The sequence below is a fragment of the Silurus aristotelis genome (assembly GCF_946808225.1).
Source record: "Silurus aristotelis genome assembly, chromosome: 1".
NCBI lineage: Eukaryota > Metazoa > Chordata > Actinopteri > Siluriformes > Siluridae > Silurus > Silurus aristotelis.
In genome coordinates this window covers 18,905,827-18,923,908 of record NC_139574.1, presented here as the reverse complement: position 1 = coordinate 18,923,908, position 18,082 = coordinate 18,905,827, and the positions used below count along the sequence as shown (strand labels likewise).

Genomic DNA, 18,082 nt, shown 5'->3' with positions numbered 1-18,082 from the left:
GTGCTGGTTTAAGCAGGGGAACCTTCCGTGCCATGCATGATTTCAAACCATGACGTCTTAGTGTATTACCAACAGTAACCTTGGAAACGGTGGTCCCAGCTCTTTTCAGGTCATTGACCAGCTCCTCCTGTGTAGTTCTGGGCTGACTTCCTAACCCTAACCCTAACCCTAACCCCACGAGGTGAGATCTTGCATGGAGCCCCAGTCCGAGGGAGATTGACCGTCATGTTTAGCTTCTTCCATTTTCTAATGATTTCTCCAACAGTGGACCTTTTTTCACCAAGCTGCTTGGCAATTTCCCTGTAGCCCTTTCCAGCCTTGTGGAGGTGTACAATTTTGTCTCTAGTGTCTTTGGACAGCTCTTTGGTCTTGGCCATGTTAGTAGTTGGATTCTTACTGATTGTATGGGGTGGACAGGTGTCTTTATGCAGCTAACGACCTCAAACAGGTGCATCTAATTTAGGATAATAAATGTAGTGGAGGTGGACATTTTAAAGGCGGACTAACAGGTCTTTGAGGGTCAGAATTCTAGCTGATAGACAGGTGTTCAAATACGTATTTGCAACTGTATCATACAAATAAATAGTTTAAAAATCATATATTGTGATTTCTGGATTTTTTTTTTAAATTATGTCTCTCACAGTGGACATGCACCTACAATGACAATTTCAGACCCCTCCATGATTTCTAAGTGGGAGAACTTGCAAAATAGCAGGGTGTTCAAATACTTATTTTCCTCACTGTGTATATATATATATATATATATATATATATATATATATATATATATATATATATATATATATAAAATCAGTATCTTACAACCATTTTAGTATATCTTCCTATGGGACAGGTTGTATATTTTATATATATTGAATATATTTTAGAGTAGTCAATGTGCAGCTTGTATAGTAGTACAGATTTACTTATTTTCCTCAGTGTATATATATATATATATATATATATATACTGTATATATATACTGTATATATAGTGAATACGAGCGGTACCACCAGCCTCTGAGGAGCAGTGCAAATATTGAGTCCGCACCTCTGGTAGGTGGTATTTTATTCATTTATTATTTTATTTACTGTATGTTTTTGTCATGTTATTAGACAAATATTGGTTCACAAATGGCACAGTTGCGGTTGTATTGTAGAGGTTTGGAGCTTGCTTTGGTAAAATGGTATTCACCCTACATATACGAAATTCCTACCTCTCTGTAATGCTACGCGTTATGATGTCGTGTTTTTGTATAGTATTGATGTTTTTTATAATTGCGACGTGATAGTGGTGTATTAAGAGGTGGATTAAGTCGGCTAAGTCCCCACTGAAGGCCCAGGTACCAAATGCACGGGCCGCTACTGATATATACATATGACACACCAATAAATTATATTTTAAAAATTTTTACTTTTTTAGATGCTCTATAACTAATAAAAAATTAATAAATGCAAAAGCCACATTACGTTTAACCATCTTTAATTATGACATCTTATAAATCTTAAAGTGGCTGCTTGTTGAAGTGCATTGGGGCATTTCACTTTAAACAAATTCACTCATGCTGTGTTTTTTCTTTCTGTAAAAAAATAATAATAATAAAATAAAAATTAAAAACAGCATTCCAGTATGCAAAGTGAAGCAATTTGCATAAATCAACACTTGCATTGTTTTTAATGATAATTGCAGATGGCAAGTTGACAACCATGCTTAGAAAATAAAAAAAATTTTGATAATTTTTGTTGAAATAAATTATATTTTGTTCAGTTGTGAGGATAAAAGGACACCCCTAAATATTATACAGAAATCAGTATAACCGAGTGCTGCATCACAAACAGGTTTCTCATGCAGCAAAATTGGCATTACTAAAGCAAGAAACCCAATAAACACACTTCAACCAGTCTACCTTCACTGCACCACATACATCATCTCTTGCTCAAGCATATTACCCTTATAAAATGTGGTACAAGTAGGTCTTGCAATTACCTTCTGTACACTACTTAGTGTACATGAGACCAAAGGCTTACCTGTGCTTCTACACCACTTACACTTTCACGGCTATTCAGGATTGGGCCTATTCTCCAGCCTATCACGTTCTCTAAATAACCGTAGGCTTTCAGCGCGCGTCACTCCAGTAAGGAGATTTCTGATTGGTGGTTGTTCGTCGTGACCTGGCAACCGAGTGGCGGATCCCAGACGCTCGCGCATCCTCAGTGTGCTGTATCTGATAGCGTTACACAGTGCGGTATTTTCGGGCCAGGCTGCGGTCATTCTTAGCGCGCTGGTTTGTGGGGGTGAACGGAAACATGTCAACGCGAACGCTGCCTCTTGTGTTTATTAATCTCGGAGGGGAAATGCTGTACATCTTGGACCAGCGCCTGCGAGCGCAGAATATCCCCACCGACAAAGCTAAGAAAGGTAACGATGGCTAACTCAGCGTGTGTTTAAACAGCAGACGTGCCTCTGCTTCTCTCCTGAATCTGCTGGACGTGATTATATCCCCCTGCTGTTAATATTATTTTATTCATTTCCTCTACTAGACTGCTTAGGCATGAACGGCAGCTAAACCTAATTATTCAACATATTCTTTTTATTGAATATCCTCACCACTACCACTCATCGAAAAGCTGTGCTGGTTGCTCGATCAGTAGTCATGTCAGATGTCCAATCATCTTTTTGACCTGTGCTGAACGTTAGCTTTGCTTATTTTAATGTTTCACAAATATAATTAAAGTAACAAATGAGTCTTTACTTGGTAAGTTGGTGTGTTTTTATCTTGCTTATTAACCTGAAGATATACTGAATATATACTTTTATCAGGGAAGGGGGCATGGAATAATGGACTATCTTCCCCAGGATCGTGATCAGTATATATTTACTTATTTATTTACACATCCGTGTTTATATTATGAACATCTTACCCAGTGGAACAATATTATTCAACACGATATTCTTGTAATCAAATATCTTTATTCATATATATATATATATATATATACATACATACATATATACACATACATACACATATATACATTATATATATATATATGTATGTATGTATGTGTATATATATATATATATATATATATATATATATATATATATACACACACACATACACACACATACATACATACATACATATACATATACTCATATATACATATACATATACATATACTCATAATACATATACATATATACATATACATATACTCATATATACATATATATACACACACATACATATATTTCTAAAGGTGCTATTGACAATTTTCACCAACAACCCATGCAATCCATACATGCAAAGAAATCAAACTATAGATGTCCATAAATTATGTGTAGTTGATGGGAAATGACAGGAAAAAAGTATTGAACACACTTACTGAAATGTATTAAAAAATTCGTACAAAAGCCTTTGTTATAATGACGGCTTCAAGACGTCTCCTGTATGGAGAAACTAGTTGCACGCATTGCTCAGGTGTGATTTTGGCCCATTCTTCTACACAAACATTTTTCAAATCTTGAAGGTTCTGTGGGCTTCTTCTATGAACTCTGATCTTTAGTTCTTTCAATAGATTTTTAATTGGATTCAAGTCAGGTGATTGGCTGGACCATTCTAGCAGCTTTATTTTCTTTCTCTGAAACCAGTTGAGAGTTTCTCTGGTTGTGTGTTTGAGATCATTGTCTTGCTGAAATATCCACCCTCATTTCATCTTCATCATCCTGGTAGATAGCAGCAGATTTTTTTTTATCAAGAATGTCTGTACATTTTTTCATTCATCCTTTCTTCAATTATATGAAGTTTGCCAGTACCGTATGCTGTAAACAACCCCACACCATGATGTTCCCACCTCCAAACTTCACTGTTGGTATGGTGTTTTTGGGGTGCAGTGCCATTTGTCCTTCAAACATGGTGTGATTATGGCATCCAAAGAGTTCAATTCTGGTCGCATCTGACCAGACTATATTCTCCCAGTATGTCACAGGCTTGTCCAAATGTTGTGCAGCAAACTTTAAACGAGCTTTAACACGCTTTTTCTTCAGAAATGCAGTCTTGCATGGTGAGCGTGCACACAGGTCATAGCGGTTAAATGCATTACTTATTGTTTTCTTTGAACAATTGTACCTGCTAATTCCAGGTCTTTCTGTAGCTCTTCACAAGTGGTCCTTGGCTCTTGGACAACTCTTCTGATATTCTTTTCACTCCCCTGTCAGAAAACTTGCGAGGAGCACCTGTGATGGCCGGTTTATGGTGAAATGTTCTTTCCACTTCTGGATCATGGTCCCAACAGTGCTCACTGGAACATTCAGAAGTTTAGAAATCCTTCTGGAACCAATGCTCTCAGTATATTTTGCAGCAATAAGGTTGCAGAGGTAATGTAATGTAACACCTTTATATAGGCCATTAGTTGGGACTGAAGCAGCTGATGGTTATTTGCAGTGACGAGGGGCAGGATTGCGTTCTAATTACTGATTGATTTCAGCTGGTGTCTTGGCTTTTCATGGCTTTTTTTTTTTTTTTTTTTTTTTTTTTAATACTTCCCTTTCTTTATGTGTTTAATACTTTTCCCCCTGTGTCATTTAACATTATTACACATAACTTCATTAATGGAAATCTATGGTTTGATTTCTTTGTAGGTGTGGATAGCATACCAACATCTGGAGAAAACTTTTATGTCAATAGAATGTTTCGAAATATATTTACTAAGAAATATGGTGACGTGTTTAATACTTATTTTACCTGCTGTGTGTGTGTGTGTGTGTGTGTGTGTGTGTGTGTGTGTGTGTGTGTGTGTGTGTGTGTGTGTGTGTGTGTGTGTGTGTGTGTGTGTGTGTGTGTGTATGTGTGTGTATATATTTGAACAATTTGAAACATTAACACCAAAGGTCAATAGCCAATGCTTTACATTACATTTTATTTGTATAGTCCTTCTAATAATGAACATTGCTCTTAAGTAGCTTTGCAGAAATTATTTGACTATAACCATACATTTTAACATCATATATTTTCCTAAACAGGTAAATGCTAAAGGTTTGGGTGATTGAATTTAATCAGATAATCTAGTGTTAATTTTATATATATATATACACACACACACACACACAAACACACACAGGAACCTTGATACTCGCGACTTTGACACTTGCGACCTCGATAGTTCGCAACTTTTTATTTGGAACCAGACTAAGAGTAACTCGCGAAAAATCTGATAGTTCGCGAGAAGCCGCGAGTGGCTCAAAGGTTCAGAGTAGCATTTCAAAACAGAGTTTGTACTAATAAATATAATAAAAATGTTTATAAATCGATTTATTATTGTATTATTCAATCAAACATTTATGACAAGTAATTCACAATTTTTGTTGAGTTTACAGTACAGTACATGTACAAATGCCTTTGACAAAGGAACCATAAAAAGGAGAGTCAAAACCTCACGATTTTTTTTTACTCACGATGGGGTCATAGGGCATATACGTAGACACAACTGTTTCAAGATTGCAGTAGCCTGGATGAAAATGCATTCATGAAGTGGCAAAATGAGTGGGGTGGGTCACTATGGTGACTGTGTAGCCAGCAATAGCTTTCACAAAGTGTTCAACGTTTCCTTTTGCAATTTTTATAGCCACTGTAGCAGGATGGATAGAGGAGGACAGAAAACGAGGTATTGTTGTTCCCCCACTTGCTTTGCTAATAGCCATATTGCAAAGTAGCTTCTGCCGGAAGCAGAAAACCCTGCTAATAGATTTAGGTCTTTTATTTAATCAGGACAAAACCATAAAAAGATCCAATACAATACATTGTTACAATGCACTAGCAACAATGCATAGGAAAAGATTAGAGACATGAATATTTCTGCAAGCACGCACCTTCACATGTACTGTCTGCTGTTGAGCTTCTAGATGGCAGGCTGCCTGCTTGTATTTCAATTGAATGTATTCTCTGCAAATGTTTCTCTTATTTCTTCTATTTCTCTGTTCTGTGTTGTGACAGTGATGAATGATATCATCACCACAATGTTCAACAAGAAGTTCTTAGAGGAGCTTTTTAAGCCACAAGAGCTGTACTCCAAAAAGGCTTTGAGGACGGTTTTTGATCGACTTGCCCATGCTTCTATAATGAGACTTAACCAAGCCAGTATGGACAAGGTAACATCATGTTCAAGTCAAGCTTGTTTTCCTTCTAATACTATGTTCACACATACAGTGAGGAAGCAACTAGTGTTCATTCTTTATCAGTGAGAGCTGGCAACTTTTATCAACATGAGAGTATGTTGGTCTTTTGGCAAAATAGTTACATTAGGCACACTTTCAGACATAATTGTTTGCCTGGTATATCCCTCTCCCCCTTATTTATAACTGACTATAGTTTGAATATTGCTGGAAGCTTTTATTATGACTTTAATGTTTTTTATAACTAGTCTACTTAGTAATTATGTGTGCAAATGGCTCCCTCTAGTGTGTATTCATATGTATGAACAGTAACTTTAAGAGTTATTCTGTTAATAGTTTTGATTTGGATTTTTCCCCATGTCCAGCTTTATGACTTGATGACCATGGCTTTTAAATATCAAGTCCTTTTATGCCCTCGCCCTAAAGATATTCTACTTGTGACCTTCAACCACATGGATGCAATAAAGGAGTTTGTGCGAGACACCCCCAGCATTCTCAGCCAGGTGGATGAAACATATAGGCAACTCATCCAGGTAGGGAACTTGTACTGTTTTTAGGCAAACTCTATGTTTTATACACCAGCTATTTTCATCAGGTTTGTCAAGTTGTAATATTTCACATATTTGTTCTTTGTCTCTATCTTTCAGATATATACTCCTTTATCTTGTGGGGAATTTCAACTAATTAGACAAACATTGCTCATCTTCTTTCAGGATATGCATATTAGAGTAAGCCAACCTTCTCATTTACATATACACAAATATTCTATGTGCATAAATCATTATCATCAATTCTAACATTCAAGTGATTCTTATAAAATAAGGGGAAAAAGATTTATGTATACGGGTAAGAAACTAAATTCTGTTCGGCTGTTTTTCCAGGTGTCTATATTTCTGAAAGACAAAGTGCAAAATTCCAATGGACGTTTTGTACTTCCTACATCAGGACCGCTTCCATATGGCACTCACTCCCCAGGACTCATACGGTATCTCTCTTCCTTTCACGTTCCTGCATTTAGCTGTAAAGTGAGATGAGGAAAAAGTGTGTCAGGATAGAAAAAATGTAAATAAACTTTAAGGGGGAAGTCAGCAGTTAGAACAAAGTATTGAAAGATGTGTTTCCTCTGTTTAGCCTTTCACTGTCAGCTATAAATGAACCTTCTTGGTTTTATTAGAACTGGTAGAGCTAATTCTAATTAACTCGGTTTCAGACGATTTTTTTGAATTCATCAAGATGTCATGGGAATTTCATTGTAAAGGTTTTGAGTGTGCACAGTACAGTGAGAGGAAAGTGCTTCTGAGAAACACATTAAGCACAATCAACAGCTGTTTCATGTCGAATCGGGTATTTTAAATTGAAAGCCCTCAGCATTGTGTAACCTTGTAAGAGGACTATAAGAAACCGTATCCTGATGCATCCGTCCTGTTGTGCTTATTAAACTGTTAATGAAATATAATGTATTTCGAAGACACATTCTGTGAAATCCAAACACGAAGCCCTCAGCGTTGTCTAATATTATTAGAGGACTGTAAGAAACCGTTTGCTGCTGCTTCCCTCCTATTGTGCTTAATAAACACTCATTGTACCTTTTCAGAATGTTTAGCTGTAATGGTGAGGAGGTGAAGAGGTTGCAGTTTCGTGATGGGGGAAACTACACAGCTGCTCTCCGTGAGGGTTCTTTCGAACTGTTTGGTGACCGAGTTATCAAGCTAGGCACAAACATGTGAGTCTCACTGCTCCACTCAACCTTAAAGAGAACCGTATGGGTGCTTGGGGTTTCCCCAACAAAGTGTGGCTTCATGTTTAAAACCTTCCATAAAAATCTGATATTTTAGGTAAGAGCTTAAACACAACTACGCATGTTGTTACAGGAAGATATAAAGGATTGGGCGTTGCAGCCTGATGTAAAGCAGAGTTACTTTTACCACCCTGGTTATTTTCCAAAAACAGAATGCTCTCTAGTGTTATATCCCTATTATACCATAGCAGTTTGATTATTACATTTGTGATTTGTGCAATTTGTTATAAAACAAAAAATCTTTTTTATTTGTTCATGTGTAATGTATGTAAAGCAAATAGCCTTCACTCTAACCCTCATCTTCTCATATAAACCTTTACTATTTAAATGATTACGCTAATTGTTTAAACCCTATGGTGATTGTGCACCACACAACATCCTGTGTAAATTGTTACTTTGCAAATGGTGTCCTTTTAGAATGAGCACATTGCAGCTGGAGCTGCTTCATAAACCATGCTATTAAGGAAGATTACTCAGAACATAGCTGCATTATAAAACACTTCCAGATCTACAGATTTGCGAGTGTTGTATTTCTCCTAACAGGTATAGTGTAAGTCGTCCCGTGGAGACACACATGTCTGGAACCTCTAAGATTTCATCACAACGCACAAAGGTAAGGTAGTGAGTCTTTCGAATGGCTGTATACCTGTACACAAACAATCCAGATAGCTTATGGATTTGTGTTTGTTTGTTTGTTTGTTTGTTTGTTTGTTTGTTTGTTTGTTTTTTGAACTGCAAGATATCATTATTAAATATAGTAAATAGCAATTATTTGCAATTATTGTGCATAAAACCCATGTTTGTTAAGGTCAACACAATACCAAACCCACTGGCAAAAGAAGAGCTGAATCTACTTGCAAAACTGATGGGAGGTTTGGAGATTCGAAAACCAAGCAACACTGACTCTGGTTTCCGTGTCAACCTCTTTGCTACTGACGAGGAGGAAGAGTGAGTGATTATTTGACTTGATTTGATTATTTAATTGCTTTAGACAAGGAACTGAGTGTGTGTCTTGCACATGTTGATGCAATAGCATTGTTTTATTTCACTGAAACAACAATGAGTCTTTGAATGATTGAAATGGTCATTTTCTCCACAGGGAGGCTTTGATATCAAGACCAGCGGAGCTTTCTTACGGAGTAATAAATATTCAAGCAACCAAGGTAAAAAGATGATACAGATTTTTTTTTAAAGTAGTTTTTAGTATCTAATTACACTATATATACAGTGTATATATCTACATGTGTGTGTATATATATATATACAGTGCCTTGCGAAAGTATTCGGCCCCCTTGAACTTTGCGACCTTTTGCCACATTTCAGGCTTCAAACATAAAGATATAAAACTGTAATTTTTTTGTGAAGAATCAACAACAAGTGGGACACAATCATGAAGTGGAACGAAATTTAACAAATAAAAAACTGAAAAATTTGGCGTGCAAAATTATTTAGCTCCCTTGAGTTAATACTTTGTAGCGCCACCTTTTGTTGTGATTACAGCTGTAAGTCACTTGGGGTATGTCTCTATCAGTTTTGCACATTGAGAGACTGAAATTTTTGCCCATTCCTCCTTGTAAAACAGCTCGAGCTCAGTGAGGTTGGATGGAGAGCATTTGTGAACAGCAGTTTTCAGTTCTTTCCACAGATTCTCGATTGGATTCAGGTCTGGACTTTGACTTGGCCATTCTAACACCTGGATATGTTTATTTGTGAACCATTCCATTGGAGATTTTGCTTTATGTTTTGGATCATTGTCTTGTTGGAAGACAAATCTCCATCCCAGTCTCAGGTCTTTTGCAGACTCCATCAGGTTTTCTTCCAGAATGGTCCTGTATTTGGCTCCATCCATCTTCCCATCAATGTTAACCATCTTCCCTGTCCCTGCTGAAGAAAAGCAGGCCCAAACCATGATGCTGCCACCACCATGTTTGACAGTGGGGATGGTGTGTTCAGGGTGATGAGCTGTGTTGCTTTTACGCCAAACATAACGTTTTGCATTGTTGCCAAAAATTTCGATTTTGGTTTCATCTGACCAGAGCACCTTCTTCCACATGTTTGGTGTGTCTCCCAGGTGGCTTGTGGCAAACTTTAAACGACACTTTTTGTGGATATCTTTAAGAAATGGCTTTCTTCTTGCCACTCTTCCATAAAGGCCAGATTTGTGCAGTATACGACTGATTGTTGTCCTATGGACAGAGTCTCCCACCTCAGCTGTAGATCTCTGCAGTTCATCCAGAGTGATCATGGGCCTCTTGGCTGCATCTCTGATCAGTCTTCTCCTTGTATGAGCTGAAAGTTTAGAGGGATGGCCAGGTCTTGGTAGATTTTCAGTGGTCTGATACTCCTTCCATTTCAATATTATCGCTTGCACAGTGCTCCTTGGGATGTTTAAAGCTTGGGAAATGTTTTTGTATCCAAATCCGTCTTTAAACTTCTCCACAACAGTATCTCGGACCTGCCTGGTGTGTTCCTTGTTCTTCATGATGCTCTCTGCGCTTTAAACGGACCTCTGAGACTATCACAGTGCAGGTGCATTTATACGGAGACTTGATTACACACGGGTCGATTCTATTTATCATCATTAGTCATTTAGGTCAACATTGGATCATTCAGAGATCCTCACTGAACTTCTGGAGAGAGTTTGCTGGACTGAAAGTAAAGGGGCTGAATAATTTTGCACGCCCAATTTTTCAGTTTTTTATTTGTTAAAAAAGTTTAAAATATCCAATAAGTTTCGTTCCACTTCATGATTGTGTCCCACTTGTTGATTCTTCACAAAAAATTACAGTTTCATATCTTTATGTTTGAAGCCTGAAATGTGGCAAAAGGTTGCAAAGTTCAAGGGGGCCGAATACTTTCGCAAGGCACTGTGTATTTTATATATATATATATATATATATATATATATATATATATATATATATATATATATATATATATATATATATATATATATATTAGTGTGTGTGTGTGTGTATGTATGTATGTATGTATATATACAGTGAGGAAAATAAGTATTTGAACACCCTGCTATTTTGCAAGTTCTCCCACTTAGAAATCATGGAGGGGTCTGATATTGTCATCGTAGGTGCATGTCCACATAATCTAAAAAAGAAAATCCAGAAATCACAATGTATGATTTTTAAACTATTTATTTGTATGATACAGCTGCAAATAATTATTTGAACACCTGAGAAATTCAATGTTAATATTGGTACAGTAGCCTTTGTTTGCAATTACAGAGGTCAAACGTTTCCTGTAGTTTTTCACCAGGTTTGCACACACTGCAGCAGGGTTTCTGGCCTGTCGCTGAGAAACACGGAGTTTGAGCTCCCTCCAAAGATTCTCTATTGGGTTTAGGTCTGGAGACTGGCTAGGCCACGCCAGAACCTTGATATGCTTCTTACAGAGCCACTCCTTGGTTATCCTGGCTGTGTGCTTCGGGTCATTGTCATGTTGGAAGACCCAGCCTCGACTCATCTTCAATGCTCTAACTGAGGGAAGGAGGTTGTTCCCCAAAATCTGGCAATACATGGCCCCGGTCATCCTCTCCTTAATACAGTGCAGTCGCCCTGTCCCATGTGCAGAAAAACACCCCCAAAGCATGATGCTACCACCCCCATGCTTCACAGTAGGGATGGTGTTCTTGGGATGGTACTTATCATTCTTGTTCCTCCAAACACGTTTAGTGGAATTATGGCCCAAAAGTTCTATTTTGGTCTCAACTGACCACATGAATTCCTCCCATGACTCCTCTGGATCATCCAAATGGTCATTGGCAAACTTAAGACGTGCCTGGACATGTGCTGGTTTAAGCAGGGGAACCTTCCGTGCCATGCATGATTTCAAACCATGACGTCTTAGTGTATTACCAACAGTAACCTTGGAAACGGTGGTCCCAGCTCTTTTCAGGTCATTGACCAGCTCCTCCCGTGTCCTCGCCATACAGCCATTATTGTCAAAATAGCTGGCAACAAATGTGAGTACACCCTGAGCACATCTTGCTGTGCATCAGGTGCAGAAGCAGGCTTAAAAAAACCAGATGCATGAGATTGCAGAAGCGGAAGGTCTGCTTGTCAGAGCAGACCATACGCCACACACTGCAATAAGTTGGTTTGCATGGCCGTCATCCCAGAAGGAAGCCTCTTCTGAAGCTGGTTTACAAGAAAGCCCGCAAAATGGTTTGCTGAAGACCACCTGTCCAAGCGCATGAATTACTGGAATCTTGTCCTGTGGTCTGATGAGACTAAGATAAACTTGTTTGGCTCAGATGATGTCCAGCATGTATGGCGACAACCTGGTAAGGAGCACCAAGAAAATTGCATAGTGGTAACATCATGGTCTGGAGCTGTATGGCTGCTACTGGTATTTGGGAGCTGCACTTCATTCAAAGAAACATGGACTCCAGGATGTACTGTGACATTCTGAAGCAGCGCATAATGTACTTCTATAAGAAATGGCCAAAATGAGTTTTCCAACATGATATGACAACGAGCCAATACATACCCAAAAGATGACAACTGCCTTGCTAAGGAAGCTAGAGATGAAGGGGATGGAATGGCCAAGTATGTCTCCAGACCTGAACCGTATTGAGCACCTGGGGTGGAGAAGCCTTGCTAGATAACAGTGGTACTCATTCAAAATATTGCCACTTTGGACACAGTTTTGAAATGTTTACTTAGGGTGTACTCACTTTTGTTGGCAGTTTTTTTTTCAGCTATTTTCAGAGAGGGTAAATCTGTGCTGCTATACAGTATTGTGGTGTGTGTGTGTGTGTGTGTGTGTGTGTGTGTGTGTGTGTGTGTGTGTGTGTGTGTGTCATATATATATATATATATATATATATATATATATATATATATATATATACATATATATATATATATGTATGTGTGTGTATGTATGTATATATGAAAAAAATGGCATGTTCTGACAAAATCCATTTAATAGTGTATTGTCTTAGTTATTTAAAGAATTACACATTAAGCAGATTCGCTGATATCAAAATACATAATGACCAAGAGCAACAGATTCCTTGACCACACTGGTCCTCTTCACTGTTTTTCAGGATAGCCAAGCCAATGCAGAGTTGGTAAAGATCATTGGGGAGTTCAAAGAGTCAGAAGAACCAGTTCCAAGCTCCAGCAGCAAAGGTGATGACCTTTTGGCAATGATGGATGGCCTCTGATGTGCAGAGAATATGCATTTGGATTTTGTAAAACAGTCTAACTTGTGCATGGTGTGCTTCGGGGTCTCATGCAGAAAGCTGAGAGAACAGCCATCTCCCAAAATGCCAACACCTAGGAGCTGTGTTTGCACTGGTAGTCGATCATTGTCCGACACCATCCATCCTGTTTGGGTGCAGCCGATGTTGGGGATTCTTTAAATCTGAGCAGTTGCTGTGAAATCATAACTTAATGTTAATGTAAATTTCACTGGACAAACCAGTTGTTCCATCAACAAATGTCATTCATGTACATTAACTCCATGAAAATATCAATTACAGCTCAGGAAAGCTATTGGCATCCTTTTCAGAATATGAGTAAAGTTACTGTGGTCTCTGTTAAAACATCATTACAATAACAAAGCACCAGGGCAGTTACTAAAACTGCACATACAAACGTTTACAGCTAAACTTAATCATAGCGTAATGGTTCATTGCGCCATACATAGCCTTGCCAGCTACAGGCTGGAATTAAAACACTAAGAAAAGTGATTTCCTGTGGAGGTCCTGTGAACTGATGTCATTTCAGTTCTACCTTTCTCAAAATAATACTGACATCACTTTCATTGAGATTTGCACTTTGTGTAGCTGTGTTTTACCAATTTGTATTCCTATACCAACTCCTTGTGGAAGCTTTAATACTTATGTACACTACATCCCTTACCTGTCATAGCCTTGCTTCATTATAATGTGATATCCTGTAATGCTTAGAGTAGCTATATATAATAAAGTTCAACAACTAAATAGAAATGCTATGAACTTTGTCAAAACTAAGGAGTATGACTCATGAGAAATAGAAACTACACCTTCTTTACAACTGTTTTTTTATTAATATCAGGTCATAATAACAAATAATCTGGTCCTAGGCAGGTTTCAGTATGAATTTAAATACAGCTTAGATGAACAACATCACATGACATATTACATGTGTTGTTATGTGGTTCACCAAAATGGAGAAGGTATGCATAAAAACTAAGTATATCTTATGATTCAATAGCTTGTAGAACCTTATTTTGCAGCAATAACCTGAAGAAATCATGTGCTGTATGACTTTATCAGTTTCTCACATTGGTGTGGAGGTATTTTTGTCTCACTCTTCTTAACAACATTGTTTTAGTTTATCTTTGTTTATTCACAGCTCTCTTAAGGTCCTGCTACAGCAATTCAGGCAAGTTGAGGTCTGGCCTTTGACTGGGCTATTGCAACATCTTGAGTTTGTTCTCTTTTAGCCATTTTGTTGTAGATTTGCTGGTGTGCTTAGTGTCCTGTTGTAATTACAGGCATTAGCTGCCCAACATCTAGAATATTTGGTGCACAGCGGAGTTCAGTGACTGCAATGATCTGTGGCTTAAAAAAAAGCCCATATCATAATCACCCCCCCCTAGCCCTCCCTACACCTAAGCCATGCTGCCTTCTTTTTGTTGATGTAAATCTTGTTTGCAGTTAGAATTTTGAGCTTTAAATTGTTTGGACATGGCCTTATAACCTTTCCAAGACTGATGGGCAGCCACAGTCACTTCCTTAAGATCATTGCTGATGCCTTTCCTCTTTGGCATTGTGTTAACACACACCTGAATGCTCCAGATCAGCAAACAACTGAAACATAAGCTTTTTCAAAGGTGGCCACACTTGCTGATGATCAGTTAATCAAGATGATTCAATCAGTAGCACTCAGCTATTGCTTAGCCTTTTAATATAAATAATTAGCTTTTTTATTTTTGTAATTATAAATAAAGACACATGTAATATGTCATTTGGTGGTGTTTATTTGAGCTTGTAGTTACCTAATTGTAAGGCCTGCTAAGGACCAGATGATTTTTTATTATGTCCTGGTACACAAAACCATATAATTTATAGAGAGTGTGCTTTCTTTCAGTCTATATATGAGAATCTCATATTTACATCAGAGAACAAAGAGTAAAGAGTAAATGATCATTTTTAGCTTGAATGCTGCATGCTTGGCTGCATGTGAACCTTAGGTGAAATAATGACAGATGTACCCCAAATTCAAATCTGAACCATTAACCATTTAATTAGTATTGACAAAATCAATTATCAGTCATAACTATCAGAGTTAGCTGTCTCAAAATTAGATCAATTAAAAGGTCTCTCCTTGTTGTATTCATTGGTTCTGCATTTTTCCAGACCCACCCACCCACCTACACACACACACGACCTTTAGATAAGAAAACTGAATCATCTCTTTGCATGAAATGCACTTGAGTGCTATAGAGGCCCTGTAACTGGCCTCAGTGTTCAGTTTTTTTTTGTGTAATTTTTAGAGATTTCAGTTAACGTGAATTTATTTGAATGTATATTATTTTAATTTATCACCTAAAAAAATTGTGTAAGATGTGTAAAGATTGCATAAAATACCCTCCCTATCCTGTATAACAATGTTAACTTAATTTTCTGTGTTTTCAATCATTCACAATGTTCATTCATACATAATTCACAAAATAAAAATGAAAGAATCCAATGTGTGCTCACTACCAATATAATAAATGAATTTCAGCATAATGTTAATACAAGCTATCGCCACTAATGCAGCTTGTGTGAATCATAGCACACACAGTTTTTTTTTTTTAGTACTTACTGGGGCAGAGAGTAAACAATCTCATGCGTAAACTGCACAAATTTGTCTTTTCTGTGCTGAATTTAATTTAATGTAAATATTTGTTTGTAATGCTCAATTTTATTGCAACCTATAAGTGTAAGACTATTGAAAAATATTAGTATCAAAAAGCCATACATTTTGGATTGCATGTTGAATTGTTTTAGTTTTAATTGAAAAAGAACTTAATAATAAATGTGATAAACTTTGATAATGCTAAATAATGTGATCAGGGCAGATGACACCAAAAAGATTAGCAAGTTGAGCAGGAAGGCTGAATCCATATTGGATGTGTTGCCAGACGGAAGGAATGCAAGTGTAATTGGCTTAAAAGGGAATATTGCAGAAACGCTTCAGCATCATGGACAACACTGTTTACATATTGAATAACACTGTTCACTACACATACACTAGTCTGGGCTATTAGGGGTCAGTAATTTGTGCTTACTGTTGAAAGTGCATACTGTCCTGTTTTACTGATTTCAAGATCTTCACAACATGTACAATCTTGTACTTTAATATTGCCACTATGTCCCATGTGGGTATTTTATGACATTATCTACTATGTCCAGTGCATCTGAAAAGTATTCACAGCGCTTTACTTTTTCCAAATTTTGTTATGTTACTGCTTTATTCCAAAATGAATTCATTTAATTATTTTCCTTAAAATTCTACAAACAATACCTCATAATGAGAATGTGAAAGAAGTTTGTTTGAAATCTTTGCAAATTCAGTTGATTGGACATGATTTAGACTGGTAGAGATTGAGGGAAAGGTGAATGCAGCAATGTACAGAGACATCCTTGATGAAAACCTACTCCAGATCGCTCTGGAACTCAGACTGGGACGACGGTTTATCTTCCAAAAAGCAATAAGCACTCAGCCAAGATAACAAAGGAGTGGCTACAGGTCAACTCTGTTAATGTCCTTGAGTGGCTGTGCACCGATGCTCCCCATCCATCCAGAGGTCGGCCAACCCCCGAAGCTCGCTAGGGCTGGGAAAGAGTTTGTTCTCCACTTAAAGACCAGTGAATACGAGTGGTACCACTGGCTTACAGCCTCTGAGGAGCGGTGCAAATTATGAGTCTGCATCTCTGATGAGTAGGTTGTATTTTATTTACATTTTTAACGTTTTTGTCACGTATTCAGACAAATATTGTTTCTGAAGTGCTCCAGATGATGTAGGTGCACAGTTGCGGTTGTAGTTTAGAGGTTTAAAGCTTGCTTTATTAAAATTATATTCATCCTCCATGTGTGAAATGCCTCTCTTTCTGTAATGCAAAGCATTGTTATATTGCATTTTTGAATAGTATTGTTGGTTTCTATAATTGCGACATGATATTGTTGGTATTAGGAGGTGGATTAAGTTGGGTACGTCCCCACTGAAGGCCCAGGTACCAAATGCACGGCCCACCACTGCTTATGCTTATAACTACCTGTTACAGAAAGCTTTATTTCTACATGTGATGTGAATACACCATGAAAATAGTGGCATTCTCTCAGACTGTGAAATGTGTGTTTATTTCTTCTTTTTTTCTCTTGTTAATCTTGTCACATATTGAGTGACAGACAGTCTGCTCCCGTAGCAGTGCACACTGATCGTTGGCTAACGATTCAGACTAGTCATTATGTCCTGCTTCCTACCCGTCTTTCATTCACCCACACAGCCAACACAGTAGGGCTTTTGATGACATTTTCTAATCAGCAATTCTGAAACTCTGCTATTCATTTGAATAGTCGTGGGAGAGACATTCTGCTCCTACACATGAATGAATGAATCACAGTCACATTCATTCCCAATGAGAAGTCCAATCTATGTGCCTCTAATTTGTTTCTTAAACATATGCATGTGCTCCAAATTTGAGTCCTCACTTTAATTGACCCACAACATCAATGAACACTTCTCTATTACTATGCTTCTCTGTACCATTGTGATTACCTATTATTAACTTAATTTGTATCAGCCCAATGACGTCAGAGTGAATTCAGATAAGCCATAAAACAAAACACTACAATCACATGCTCTCCATTTCAGCCATGGGTAAATGAAAGCATAGCTGCCAAGCTATGCTGAGACACTTTGCCAGAGATAGTAACTGTGGCCTTAAATGCTTATCTTTGTAGTGTTTAAGTAACTCTTTTCTAACATACCTGCTTTTTATTCATTGATCTTCAGTTCACTTAAATTGATTTCAGCCAGAATCAAATTGGATACAGAGCCTCTCTGTAACCTATAATCTCTAGAATGCTGGGCACATAGCAATCCACCACG

General features: G+C 37.5%; 1 protein-coding gene across 1 annotated transcript; it reads left to right on the top strand.

Annotated features, from left to right (window-relative positions):
* The first annotated feature begins 2,198 nt into the window (after positions 1-2,198).
* oscp1b (organic solute carrier partner 1b) lies at positions 2,199-17,312 on the top strand. Its single transcript, XM_083550443.1, has 10 exons — positions 2,199-2,418; positions 5,996-6,150; positions 6,540-6,707; positions 6,822-6,902; positions 7,056-7,159; positions 7,769-7,897; positions 8,516-8,585; positions 8,781-8,920; positions 9,072-9,135; positions 13,041-17,312. The coding sequence occupies exons 1-10, from the start codon at positions 2,307-2,309 to the stop codon at positions 13,158-13,160; spliced, it is 1,143 nt and encodes a 380-aa protein (XP_083406569.1). The 5' UTR covers positions 2,199-2,306; the 3' UTR covers positions 13,161-17,312.
* Positions 17,313-18,082: the final 770 nt, after the last annotated feature.